The 14,351-nt window shown below is 53.4% G+C and overlaps 1 protein-coding gene across 1 annotated transcript in view; it reads right to left on the bottom strand.

Moving 5' to 3' along the window:
• Positions 1 to 14,351, bottom strand: part of MEGF6 (multiple EGF like domains 6) — a 107,579-nt gene that overhangs the window by 92,118 nt on the left and 1,110 nt on the right. The window contains 2 exon segments of the mRNA XM_050909388.1: positions 7,999 to 8,108; positions 12,774 to 12,908. Of these exon segments, the coding sequence (XP_050765345.1) occupies positions 7,999 to 8,108; positions 12,774 to 12,908 (245 nt within the window).

Raw genomic sequence — 14,351 nt, 5'->3', positions numbered from 1 at the left:
CAAGTCACTGCGTCAAACCCTGGTGCTGGCCAAGCCCTGGGCGCTATATTGTCAGGTATTTACATAACTTACCATAATGCAATCAGTTACAACCTACTCTACACGGACATCTAACAAGCACATTACTAAGTTTCCCACTACTCTCCTCCTACCATTGAATCCTCCACGTATCAAATATTGGCTGTGGTTTTTCCTACAGAAACACAATTGACTTCCTAATTTCTCCTCCGTGCTACATCTTGATGCTGTCTTACACCAGGCTTTCCGCCAAAACTGCGGTGATTATGAAGGTTTTGCGAAGGTTTAGGTGAATATGACATCCTACAAATCTGCACGTTTGCTACCAAAACACACGCTCTGACTAGACAAAGCCACGTAGCTACGTTAAGGCTGTTTGCTCTCTCACTTTGCAACGCAACTGTCAGAGCACCCGCTTTGAGGCCCGGCTGTCAGACGCAGGAGCTGCCTTGCAGCTGCCCCAGCTCCAGCTCGCCAGCCTGCGCGATAACTTCAGCTCGTTCCAAGGCTCAGTCTCACCGATACCCGAACTCCCCAAACTTTGCACCTTAGATGCACTAGAGCTGAAACACTTAAGCCTCAGCGTTGGCTCTTTTAAGGACCTGACAATTTTTCAAATCCCCCCTCCAAAAAAAAAAAAAGATTATTTAGTAATACAAAGGTAGCATTGAAGTCCGAATCCTCATCTACCCAAACTGATGAAACAGCGATGAAATGTTGTTTCACAAAGCCAGCTATCTTCTTATCTGACGCATTAGTCACTTCGCATAGCCACAGATCCCCGGGGACCACGGCGATCCCGTATCAATCCCGTGCTGGTGCAGAACACTGGAACTTGGGAAACTCTTTCGCAAGCATGCTGCTCAGCCGAGCCACGCCGTGCGACGCCTGCCATCGCAAACGCTCCCCGTGCGCGTCCTCCCACGCGGCAGGGCAGCAGGAGCTCCGGGCAGCGAGCGTTTCACTGCAGCTTCCCACCTCCGGCTGCGCGCCAAGATGTTCCCGGGCTGCGGCCTGAAGTTTTTGCTAGCTCCAGTCTTGCGCGAAGGGCCGTCTTCTGTTTTATTCCTTCCCTTCAGGCCTCGACATCGTTAGATAGAACTGACTGCGTGGCCAAATTGCATGGTAAGGTGGTTTGGTTTCTCCTGAATCCTTCACTTAATCACCTAAAAACCGGACTTGGTCCCGGGAAAGCTCAGCCTGGCTCCACGATGCCCTGTTTGCCAGCAGCGCTCAGCCCTCGGAGGCGGTTCAGTGAGACCCAAAGCACAACAACGGAAAATATTAGAAGCAAATGCAGCGACACAGATCAGGGATTAGACGATACGGGTGTTATTCTTGGCCGTGCCCCAGATTTCCTGAATGACCCGGACAACTCCCTGCTCTGTGCTTCAGGCTGGCACATGCGGAGTGGAAATCATAATAACAGACGGTTACACCGTGAGCCGGCGGGGCTGAGGGGCCCGCGGCTCTCCCTCCCCTGCGCTTTCCAAGCCTTCCGCAAACTAATTCAGGGCGACGTATTTTAATGCAATGAAATTTGGGAGAAGGGTAACGACGCTGTTCTGGGAACCAGGAAAGAAAGGATAAATTAGGGAAAGCATCACCACCTCTGCCTGAAGAAGGCCAGACAATGTCTTTTAGCAAGGCGGGATTCTTGGGAAGTCAGAGACAAGAGACTGATTTAAACGGACGAGTGACGGAGAAAAGCGTTTCTCCTACAACGTACGGGCTCACGGAGGTACAACGCGGCCATCCTCCGCGTGGACAAAGATGGTCTCCCAGGGGAGCCTACGTTAGAAGTTTAACCAATACTAGGCTTGATCCCAGGCAAAAGGTTCAGAAGTTCAGTCAAAGCCTTTCAGCTGACAAAACAATGGGCCTCCGGGAGCCAAGAGGTGATGTACAAAGGAAAGCCAGCCTAATAGGGAAATTAAATTGTTAACCGAACACATTTCCTGCCGAGCCTTCCAAACTGTGTCACAAATAATGGAGCCGCTCCCCCCGACGCCGGCTCAGCCGGCTCCTGCGTGCCTGTGCACGCTTGCCCGCGCGGCCGGGCTCCCGGGGTTCTGCAGCGAGCCGGGCTCGGCCGTGCCTGCGGAGCGAGCGTGGCAGCCGAGCCCGGCGACCGCAGCGGGCCCTGCTGAGTGCTCTTTCCCTGCTCGCCGGATGATGTGCTAACGCTAAGCAGAGCTGGCAGGAAGAAACGCGGTTCAGTGCGGGGTAACTCACTCTGGAGCCTTTTAATAGGCCATTTGTGACTGAGAAAAGTTTCTCTTTTAATGAGGCAATTAAAATTCAGCTGCTTTCTACTCAGCCCTTGGGGATGCTCGGAGGGGTTTTCATCGTGTCTCAGACGCTGATACGTCCTCCCACCTCCTCACCAAAGGAACGTTAATTCCCCCTCTTTACCTAGGGCCAGGCTCTACCTCTACCTGAGCTAAAAATCAGAGTGAAGCGTGATCTTAACGAGGGCTGGATAAAAACTCAAGATGAAGACAACTAGGGATGGTGACTGAAGCTTTAGACCAGCAGCTCCAGCCGAGCTCCTCCAGCAGCTCCACGGAGGGATCCGAACAGCAAACCGCGCTGCGGTGCAGGGTGCCGGGCAGCGTGAGCCACACCAGCCCGAGCGGTGGAAGCTGTCTGGCCACACGGCTGCACGATGGCCAGAGCTGGCTAAACCGCTTCTCGGCCAGGCTGTGCTCACCCAGGCTGTTCCATTTCCTTGAGCTAGCTCCTTAAAAATCGACTCGGGTATTTCCATCCCACTCGGCAGCAGAGCCACGCGCTCTTCCCAGCTGCGGTCCCAGTCAGGACCCAGGCTACTTGGCCTGGCTGCTGTTCCAGCCCGAGCAAAGAGCCCGTGGCTTCTGCAGGAGCGTGCAGCCAGGGCAGAGCTGGCACTGGCACCTCCTGCACAGTCCACAGGCAACACTGCAGCCGCGACGAGGTCACCAGTACAGAATCTTCTAGTAATGGTCTCCTCTTTAGCCTCTTCCATGCTTATTGCTCTCCTTGGTGCCTTTCTGCCTCATCCTGTCATTTCTGACCGTGGCAGGGCCTGGCCCGAGAGCACAGGCATGTTGCCTGCGGCTGAACTCCAGCTCCTCCGTGCAGATCATGAGCTATACACTTGGTGGGACTCAGCTTTTCAACGTCTTGAGCTGAAAGTAGAGATCGTGGGGATCACCAGACAGGCAGGCCCCTCATCCTAATCAGCAAGGGCTTTAACTGTGTGATTGAACCCACGTGGAATTTAAGTAGCATCTCAGAGGCCACTTGAAACTGAGGAGCTTAGTCCGAAAGTCAATCTGTCACTAATCAGGCAGGGAAAGAACCTGATGCCATGCTAAAAATGCAAAGGGTGTCTTGACTTCTGACCTTTTTCCTTCCCAAATGGGACTGGGCGGATGAATGCTCCAAGACAGAGGGCAATGGAAACGCAATAAGCCCTCACGCTTCTGCCACCAGCAGAAGAGACGGGACAAAAAGCAGGCATGCTGCAAGGGAACGGGGCACCCTGCCTTGCCTTGATCTGCTGGAGATCTGACAGCTCCCGGCGTGTTAGCAGCAAGCGCAGCTGCCCCGATTCCAAATGGCACAGTAGGAGAGGAACGACGACATCGAATATTCTTTGAGACCCGTGAGATCTCTGTGGAGCCAGTAGTCTTCAGATCGCTTGGCTTCAGCGCCGTTTTACAGGGTGTTTCTATGAAATTTCCCGTCTCTTTCCAAGTTATTTGCTCCCAGCAGAGCCCAGGCACTCCGAGTCGCTGAGTCCTGTCCTCGCAGCTCCGTACTGGCCATTTTCTCACCTGTAACTGCTTAGAGACACAAACCTGTGCTTCGGCAAAAGGAGAACAAGCCTTCTTTTTTTCCTACAGACAACCACCGGCCGAGGCAAGCAACGAGTGCGCTCAGCACGGTGGCTGCAACGGGGCAAGCTCTCTTCTTCCAGGCGCCAGTGCGGGCTCCGAGAGCCCAAAGAACTCGACTGAGCTGGCAGCCACAACGGTGCTGGGACCTCCCATTTCATAATGCTAGTTAGCATCACCGTCAAATGTCAGACAGTGTGTCACGTTCAAACCAGAAGAGAGCGGCAGGCGTTGGCCGGCTACACACAAGTCTGCAGTGGTGAAAATTTCCCCTAGTAAAACATCACAGGGGCTGGGTTGGTTTTATTTTTAAGGAAAAGTGATGAAGAGTCCGGCGTACGGAGCAAAGAGCGCTGCAGTGACGAGACGCCAGCCTCCAAGGGAAAGCGAGGTAAGATGTCCTCACCGGAGTGATTCCATCACACGGTGTCCAACAGCTCTATTCAAGCTGTCAACAGCGATGGCCTTCCCCACCTTTGTGCTCCTGGAACATGACCGATGATCTCTGAAGACAGATAGGAAGGGCCACAAATCCTGCTGACATATTTCGGTGTGGCTTCAGCAATGCGAACGCAGGCTGACTCGCGATTGCTATATACAAAATAGAAAATCCTCTAACGTACATAAAGCCCTGGCTGTGTTTCCCCGCCTCAGCAGTTCACTGATATTTACTGACTCATTTCCCCTGCCAGGCCTTCCTACACCCTCTCCTGGTCCAGAAGAACATGCTCGTCCTAAGGCCAAGGGCACCAGCAGGAAAAGTCATCACACCCCTGCAAACCAAAAGCTGGGAGCTCCTCAGGACGAGGCTGTAGTTACACAGAAAGCAGAAGCGTTCCGCAGGAGAGGCTGCAGATCGGGGCAGAGGCTCCTGGCTCAGGGCACCAGCCGTCCCGCAGGAGCCGGGCAGAGCCGTCCCGTTTCCCTGGGTCCAGCCTGCGGGACGCTCACCCAGTCGCTGCCAGACCAGCACCGGCTGCGTGTGGAGGGGCTGGAAACGGTGCCTGCTCTTCTGCCGCTCTCGGGGGACTCAGGAGGTGATTCACAGAGCAAGGTACCTTGAGTTTCTACCCTGAACCACCTTCTGGAAGAGCCCCGGACTGCGCAGAGGGCCCGCAGAGATGAGCTCCCTGTTGTTGCATGTCGCACTTGAGATACAGGAATACCCATTTTTTCTGTCCCAGAAACTTCAGGTTACGGCACAGTCCTGGTTTTAAAGTTAATGGTATTCAAGCAGGTCTGAATGGCTGAACGGAGACAAAGCCCCACGCATCAGAAACACACATGTCTCCCGGTGAACACATAACACAGAAGGCGGAACATTCATACTTTCAGCATTGCGAGAGTATTAAAAAGACTTACTTAGAAGAAATCAAGTATTGAGATAAAGATGGTAGAACGTGAGCTCCGGAAAGGCACCTGGAAATCCAACACACGCTTCCTTGTGAGCTTATGCCAGGTGTGACCAGGGCAACCTCGGACTCTGGGAACGGAACCCTCTCTGCCACAAACGCCAGTTCCACGCTGTCACGCCAGTGATGCTCTCGCATTCGACTTTCTCCCTCCTGCCACGCCGAAATTTCTAATGAAGCAGTTTTAAGCCAGCCACGATCCTCCCTGAAGCAGCACATATATCTTGTCCGAGCTGCTCACCAGCCAAAGGTCACGATCCACCTCAAAACCCCACCGGCAGCTTGGCAGCAATTTCTGCTGAATTTTTTGACTTGGTGTCATTCTGCTTTGGCAGAGCGCGCCAGGGCTGGCTGTCCCTAGGAGCTGTTAAAAAGGAGAGAAAAAACACAGAAGCTGCCTGTCAGAGGACTATTACTGAGGATGCTTTGGGGACCGGGGGTGGCCGAACGCAGAGAGCGCCGGCTGACAATTGCTAGGACAGTTCAGCAGCCGCCGGAGCGGAGCTGGGAGGGGGTCTGCAGCGAACCAGCGCTCTGCCGTGGCGCAGGGCGCAGTGCTGGCCTCGATTTGCACGTTCGTGCCCTTCCTGCTAAAATACCGTTTAACTGATCGTGTCGCCCACATTCTCACTCTGAAATAGCACGGTTAACGGATGGAAGCAAGGGGAAAGCAAGGGCTTTGTAACCTGTTCTTCAGCTTTATTTCCTTTTCTCTGCTTCCTTCCTGGATGGAATTACTCACTTCCTCGGCAGGAAAAGTCATTACAGAACGCACTTTTCTGAGTTCATCTGAGCTCATTATCTGCTCGCTGACAGTGGGCTATTAGGCACCCACGGAGTTTCCTCTGGCACGGTGGGGTTGCTCTCCTGTGTTGCAGGCTTTTGAAGAGGAAGAATAAAGATTGGTTGCTAGACATACTTTTTTTTTCTTTTTTTTTTTTAAACCTTTGCTCCAAGCATCAAAGCGCAAGGAAGGTATACGCAGCCTCTTCACAGAACAAAAGACGACTGGCTGCGGGAGACGTTTTCCTGTATTGTAGGTCAATTACAATCGCAATCGCCTTTACAACGGAGTTGGACACGGCTAGCTTTCATTCCCTTCATGGCAAGGCGGGTCGGATCCCAAACGCTTTGTCGGCTCACCTGCCTATTACTTAAAACGAAAGCTGCTTTTCTATGGTGAGGGTAGGAGTGCACCTCCACAGTCTAATTCAGAAAAGATCAGAGCTCCATTACGCAACCAGGCAGAGAATTAATGATATATCACAGGGAGCGTGTGCTGATTCTGCCTCGATGGCGACATTTATTTCTACACATATGCTCAGATAAACCTTCGTTTGATGCAAGAGCAGATTTTACTTTGCTCTCAACATCTCGAAAGCAAAGTTTGAAGTTAAATATTTCCCCAGCTGGACGTGGCCGCAGCGTTTCGGGGAAGGAGCCGGGAGCTACGCGGCATCTGCCTCCCATGGCGAGCAGCGCGGGGCAATATGGGGCCCACGAGGATAACGCTGCCTCTGTCTCCTGCAACAATAGCGTAAAATCATCTTGTATACTAATATTTGCACATCCCTAGCCTGACTCACGTGCAGATCTGAACACATATTGCAGCTTCCCCGCACAGGTAGCTACTTCCACGCCTGTTTGGCAGAGAATTACGCTAGAGCAAAGAGAAAAGAGGAGGAAAGCCAGCCATGGAATCCAGAAGTCTCCAGTTCTGGGTCTCCGCTTCAAACCTTATGAGTGCCATCGCTTCGCCCATGCTGGCAGTTTGCTTCCTCCTCCGAGGCTGATGCTGCGACATCCCTTGCTGGATCCCACCAGCCCCGAACCCGAACGCTGGCCCTTTGCCTAAAGGAGGGAGCAGACGAAGGGGAGGACTGCGGAGATCTCTAACCTCTGGCAGGGGTATCTCAAGCTCAGCGAGTCTTAAAAATAACGGGTGTAGTACCTGACACACACACCTTTCCAAAGCAGCTGAGGAGCCGCATCCCGTTACGAGTAGGGTGACGAATGAATCCGGCCGGCAGCCGCCGTGCGGGGTGAGGCGCGGGGAACGGCCAGGGAGCACACTCCAACCAGCGACCGCGCTCCGGCAGCCGAAATTCCCCGCCTTCTGGAGCGCAGCACGGCAGCCCCATCTCTCAGCCTGCGCCCAGTTAGTCAAGGGCCGCCTCTTCCAAGGAAGGGGCTCTCGCGAGCGCTGAGTAAGCCCAAGTAGCCGGCACATTAGCCATCACCGGCACCTTTGCTCACACAGACAGCAAGTACTGGCTTTTACAATGCAAAGTCCACTCAGGGCTTGGATTACAGCTTTCCAGAGCTTCTGCCAGTGGCACCACTGGAAACACCAGTTTGGGCTTGATTTTAAGTGTTCAGTAGCATTTGGCAACCGGATAAATGAATGTGACTCTGAAAACCCTTTCATGCTGCGACGAGGAAATTCTCCAAAACCAGAAAGCAACACACAGCGCTTCCTGGCAAGCCAGAGAAAAATCCTTCTGACACACAGTTAAAACAAATAAAAATAAAACCCCAGAAGCAAACAACAAAAAACCCCAGCTCTTTTTAAAGACTTTTTTATAGCATTCGCTGCAGGCACGGGACTTGCAATGAGCACCCTCAGCCAAAAATCCAATCCTGACAGTAGCAAATGAAGCATCTCATCCGAACAGCGCGATACTTACGGTAGAGACAGCCGGCATCCCCTCCGAGCCGGGACCATCCCGGGCAGCACCTGTATGCCGTCCGGTATTTCGCCTGGTACGCCTGTCGGTAGCCCGTGTAATAGGCAGTCCTGGAACACAACAAGACAAGATGATACCCCCCGGCCCACGTGAATTCCTGCAGGAGGAGGGAACTGGAAAGAACAGAAGTTGCAACTCTACCTGTGGAGGTAACTAAACCGAGGAGTTTGGCTTTCAAATGTGCTGACGGTTGTTTCCACCTGGTCTAGCAAGGATCGCTGATGCTAAGAAAACACTCGTTAATTTACTGTAATCGGGAACACGAGAGACTGGAGTGGCCAGGTCCTCCCAACACCCCTGGCTCTTTTCTCCCTTTCTAAACTATTGCACAGCTCTGAGCTCCCCTCTCAAACTACTCGTTAACAAAGGAAGCGTAAATTTTAAGAACAAGAGGCATTTCAGTCCGGCTTTAGTGCGCACGAGCAGGGGTCTCCAAGGGGCTGGCGAGCTAAAAAATCGTCAGAATCCTGACGGGAATATCAAGCAACTCAAAAAGCTCTCCATGCGGCTGTGTTTTAAATAGCAAGGCTTCTAGGGGTTAAGGCTGGCAGAACCGATTCCCTGATGGAAAGGGCTTTCGCCTCCTCCGTTCTCCTTCCGCCGCGCCCTGCGGTAACCCGCAACTAGACATCGACGAGCCCAGCGCCGCAGCCAGCGCCAGGCCGGCCGCGCCACATGCGTGACCACGTCTCTCCCGTCTTCCCAAAAAAACCTAGAAGCCCTCCCCGGCCCGGCCCGGCACCGGGAGGCGACGGCGCAGCCGCCTCTCCAGAAGCGGCGGCCGTGGCCCCGCCGCTCGGCAGAGCCGGCGCAGGCTTGGCAGGGGATGCTGCGCTCAGGTAGAAGCTGAAGGTCCCTTTAACAGCTCCTACTAGTTACTCGCAGGGTGGGAGCTGGGGTAGTAAAGCGGGGATTGATCTGAAGCATAAATAAACAAAAGCGACGCTTCTTTCCCGGAAATGTGATGCTGTGTGTATGTGAAAATCGCAACCCAGAGAAAACTTTTGAAGCCGATTTTTAAAAAGCTCCTTTGGCAGAACATGAAACTGCTCCACCAAAGCAAATCAGACAAACAACAACAAATATTTGGCACAGCAGATGTGTTGTACACGTCCACTGAAAATATTTATCCTAACTCAGTCTAGTTGTTTGAGTTCGTCTGAATGTTTCTACAAAAAACCCGAAAGACCGGTGAACAATTAATTCCCGTGAAGGAAACCTTCGGCTGCTCTTCGTGCCAACCAGCATATGGAAGCACAGCTGAGAAAAATAAAAGCAGATACCCATTTTTTTGTACGAGCTGTTAACAAATTATGAAGGAAATACTCGTGTTCCAGAAGCAGCTGAGAAAGCAATTTGCAGTCTCTCAGGCACCAGGACAGCTAGCAATCAGGCGCAGATCCATCTGGATCCTCTTGGTACCAAGAGCTCTCCCCCAGCCCAGCCCAGGGCTTTAAGGCGGTGGGCAGGGTGCCTCAGGGAGCACAAGAGGACACGACGGGTGCGGGGTGGTGCTAACGCAGCAAGCATTGCCCGCACGGGCTGTTCGGGAAAACGCTGTCCTTTCCATCCGAAACGAGAAGGGCTGCATGGCAGCAAGCAGCCTCCTCCGCCTGCCCGGCGTAAGCTCAGAAACGAGGAGGAGAAGGTCTTCCAAGGAATAGTAACGCAGGAGAGCTCAGGACTAAGCCTGGCCGCCTTTCTGCCCCCGACAGCACCCTGAACAACCTCATTTCCACGAGTCTCGGTGAGCTTGATGGGCCACTTCAGATCCTTAAGTCAGCCCGAGCGGGTTCGCAAGGAGATGCAAATATTTTGACAGCCTCGGTTGCCTGTGGATATCTGGATGCCGCGGACTGGAAAGAACCGCATAGGAGATACTTTATCTTCAATGTTTCTGTTTTCTTTTGTGTTTTAAGGAGTCCCTGGCACAGAAAATGTTGAATGAGCCAGAACTAATGGAACCCAGGCTTACAAATCCTGCTGTGTCCTGCTGCTGGAAAATCCACTTCCAGCCCCTCTGGGACAGCGCCGTCATTCCTCCGAGTTTCGTTACTGAGGGCTGAGCGAAGCTACCTTCCGCCGCTCCCTAATTCGGGGAAGGGACACAACCAGCGGCAAAAGCATCACTTTACCAGGAACGCCAAGCGGCGCAGCCCAGAGGGTGCTCAGTTCCTCCGCCGAGGAGCAGACGCTGGCTCTCCGGGCGGGCAGGACCCATGCCCTGGGGGTGCGGAGCAAGGTTGGTTCCTATTTTTAGGAAATGTTGCGATCCAGTGCTCTAGGCCCAGATACAAGTCCTATAAAAACCAATGCTGCTGGTTTTGGAAGGCACCAACTCAGCAGACGACCAGCCCCTCGGCCGCCCCGCCGGCCCCTGCCTGCCCCAGCCCGCCCTCCCTCCTCTGCCCACCTCCCCTAAACCGCACGTAGAGCTTAGGCAAAGCGATGGGACTGTAGCAGCGTCTGCAGCACCCCAAACATGCCCGGGGATTTTAGGAAACGAGCCCTAACGCTTAGGAACCCTGCACGGCAGTGACCCGCGCTGCAGCCCCTGCAGCCGGCTGCTCCTCGCCAGGCAGGTGGGCTAGGCAGCTAGGCTTCCTTTCACCCCGCAAAGGAAGAGCAGATGCCGGGATTTTCCCAGTCGCATCCATGAACTCAAAGGCACCGAGGCCGGTTTCAGGCCAGCCCTGTGTGTGTCAGATCCCGGAGCTGTTAACAGGCTTCCTGAGCCCCGTTGCTGCCGGAGCCGGGTCCAAGCGGAGCGGCTCCAGCGGGTGGGACAGAGGCTGCGCAGCATCCCTGCGAATGCCGAAGCTGCGCGCCCCGCTGCCCTCAATCGCTCGGCACAAGAGATCTTCCCTCTGTTGGAACCAGCTTGCTGCGGTGGGAACTCCTGAAAGAAGCTTAGAGCGAGGGGATGCGGGACAAAATCTTGCCTGAGGAAAGTGCTGCTGACAGTCCTTTTACTGTCTTGCCTTCAAAATTCCTTGGGTGAAATCCCTCACAGCACCTCTGGGCTTCACCTCTGTATTTTCATCAGGAACAGAGTTTTAGCACTAGGCTGTTCTGATCCTTATAATGACGCACGACAGAAAGTGTTTTCCTTTCAGTTCCTTGATTTACAATGTCAAAAACGTACGTTGAAGAACTAAAGGGACGGCTGGGTCTGAAGAGTTCCCAGCCTTTGAAGTAGAAGCAGACAGGGCACCTATCATTTCAAAGTCCTCTCTTAAAACACGCTCAAAAGACGGACTCTGTTTGCTCCTTTATTACCACTACACAGATATCATCACCAAGATAATTACTGGCCATTACAGGTTAGGAGGAATTCCAAAAGTCAAGACTTAAAAGCTGTCTCTAGGCCAAGATGCTCCTTTGAAACTACTACTATCATTACTATTCTGTAAAGGCTTCTAACTGCCTAATGAGGCCGGAAAAGCAGCTGGAGCGCAGAAGAAGATTGGGCACGTTGCAGTTTGGCTGCTGCGCAGGTAAGAAAAGCGCATTATTCGCACCGCTGCACGTGTTCGTAGCCCTCCCTCTGCAACCCCTCCTTGCTTGGTCTCCCAGCTCCCAGTAAAGGCCAGTCGGCCACTCAAGGGACACTGCGATTAGCTGAACAACCGTATCGGTTCTCTGCTCAGGGTACATTCAAACTCCTTTCTTGCCTGCGCAAGCCTAACTCCGCTGAGCTGTACGCTCTCCCGACGTGGGCCTGAGCACGGTCCTGCTCACGGTGCGCAAGGAAGCCGACGACCCTGCAGCCAGGCCTGCTAACCACCGCCACAGCAGCCACCCGTCCCCACGGAGCATCACGTGCACGACGGCCACGCTTATCGGCTTTTTTTAGACTGTGCACCATAAAGCTCACTTGGACCCAGCTACTGCCTTCAGCTCTGCAAAACTACAGAGGCATTGAGATGCCTCTGCTCTGAAGCCGAGACATCTAAAGATACAGGAATAACGCGCATGATGCGATTAAGTCTTTTCCTTACCGTGGCATCATCATAGGGAACAGAAGACTGGAAACAGCTAACCCCAACGACAAAGCTTCTTTCGAACAAAAGCGATACCTCTTCTCTTCGGCAATTCCTTAACAGCTTAAAAACCCTCAGCGTCACAAAGATGCCAGGTAGAGTCAGAAACCCCTCCAGCTAGATGCACGTAGGATTTACAAAATCTCTCACAGTCTCCTGGTTTTAGCCAAGAAAAATATCTAATAAAATAGCTCTCCTATTTACAGCTAACTGGCGGGTTCAGAGCCGCATCTCTCCCTGCACGTAGCTCTCTGTTTCCATCGGCCCCGAAACGAGCGGCATTGTTACCCTAACGCCAGACCCGCTGAAGGCCGGGTACCAGGCGCTGGGTACCCTCTCCTCCATCCCTGGAGAGGTGCCGGGGATTGAGGAGAGCCACAGCCGCGCAGTCTGGTCACTAAGGCTCCTCGGAGGGTACCACGCAGTTACCGAGGCTGCCTCCCGTGCCCGACCACAGCCCGGGCAGCAGGACGGGCTCACGCGCGGCTCTTCCCAGCCCTCACCTCCTGCGCCCGGACCCCGCCGGCTGCGCAGCCGCTGCCGGCGCCACGGGCTCTGCCCTTTGCAGGGACGCCAAGTGAGCGGCAAGCGCCCTTCCCCGCTGCTGCTGGTGAGAAGGAACCGATTTTCATCACGCAAGGAGCGAACCAAGCTCGAAGGAAGAACACGTACCTCCGCTCGTAGCCCGTGCACCACCGCCGTCCTCCGCAGTCCTGCTTCCACACTTTGAGGGTGCGGGTGAAGGCCTGGACACACGGCTGCCGATGCCCCACGATCGCCAGCTCCTGCTCCGCGCAGACGTTTGGCCTGGCACAGAGAAACAGAGGTGTACGGGGGTCTGCACGCTCCTGTGAGAAGAGTGCAGTGCTTCCACCGCTTAAACAGGCGCCGGCGAGGGGCAACTTCAGTTCCTTGCTGAAGGAGCGGGAAAATCTTATGCAATACACAGTATTTGCCTCCTCGTTTCGTTAAATCGGTGCAGGGAAAAGAAATCTGCCAGGTCGGCCAGCCACAAGCAGTTGTCAAGGGCAGCCGATCCACCTCCCCCAAAAACTCTTGGATTTAATGCTCTTGTGATCAGATAGCGTCCTAACAGCGCGGCACCGGCACCACCGAAACGTACAGCACAATAATATCACCTGCATTTCTCAGAAGCACGTCATTAGGCCTTCGTGAATCAGCTAAACACTGGAGGACTACAAGGTGAGCATCGCAAACCCGCATTCACAGCTGGAAAAGTGCCGCACAGAGAGAGGACGCGTTGAGCAATGCCGCGCTGCGAGTCGGCGGCCGACACGGGAAGCCCGCTCCGTCCTGAGCCCCCGCCGCAAACCTCCAGACCTGCAGCCCGCCACGAGGCTCAGATACAGCACCAGAAATCCAAAGCCGTGTGGATTTATAACGCTGCAACACAGACAAACCTCGGTGAGGCTGGGAAGCCGCTGACATTTCGTACCTCTACAGCCCACTTGAAAAACGCAGCAGTGCCTTTCCCACTGGCACATGAAGGCTGATTTTTAGCCTTCAAACAGAGAGGATGGATCAGGAAAGAGGCAGCAGCCCACGCGATGCGGTAGGACTCTGATTTCTGTGTTTGTCCCTTCTGTCCACTCTCGGTTGATGAAGAATACATATGCTTTCTTTGCACCTAGGGGATTATTTTCCTGACTCTTGTCACTGCAAACACCGATGATATCTGCATCTTCTGACAGTGTTTGGCAAAAAACCCTACTCTGCCACGAGCAATGATACATCATTTTATCAACACTGCTTTAAATTAGAATTCAGTTTGCTGTCTTAGATGCTTTCTCGCTCGTTCAGAGCTAAGGGCTGCAAGACTAATTCCAGTAAATCAAGTGAACACATATAACTCAGTGAGTAAGAAAATAAGGAAAATACCATTTGCACTTTATTTCTTTTCTAATCCTAACTCTCCTTCACCAAATACGAGTCAGTAGTTTTAACTAAGAACGAAGAGGGAAACATTTGCCCCTGACTTAATAAGTTAGGAGCCGTTCATTATTTGGGACTGCTTCCGTTGCTTCCAACTCTTCAAAAGGGAGCGAGAGTTTTCACAGAAATACTTTCTACAAAAGAAGTTAAACTAAATAATTTGGACGTGGCGAAGCGTAGAGGTCGCAGCTGGCATCTGACTGCTCCGAGACGTTCCATGACACCGCCGTTACAGCGAGCCTGGCAATGCCTTCGGGGATTAAGGGTGTGTTTCCTTCCCCCTCCAGCTTCGCTCTA

This window comes from Gymnogyps californianus, chromosome 21 (assembly GCF_018139145.2).
Source record: "Gymnogyps californianus isolate 813 chromosome 21, ASM1813914v2, whole genome shotgun sequence".
Classification (NCBI taxonomy): domain Eukaryota; kingdom Metazoa; phylum Chordata; class Aves; order Accipitriformes; family Cathartidae; genus Gymnogyps; species Gymnogyps californianus.
Note: the sequence above shows the minus strand (reverse complement) of the source record. Positions and strands in the feature narration are given on the sequence as shown.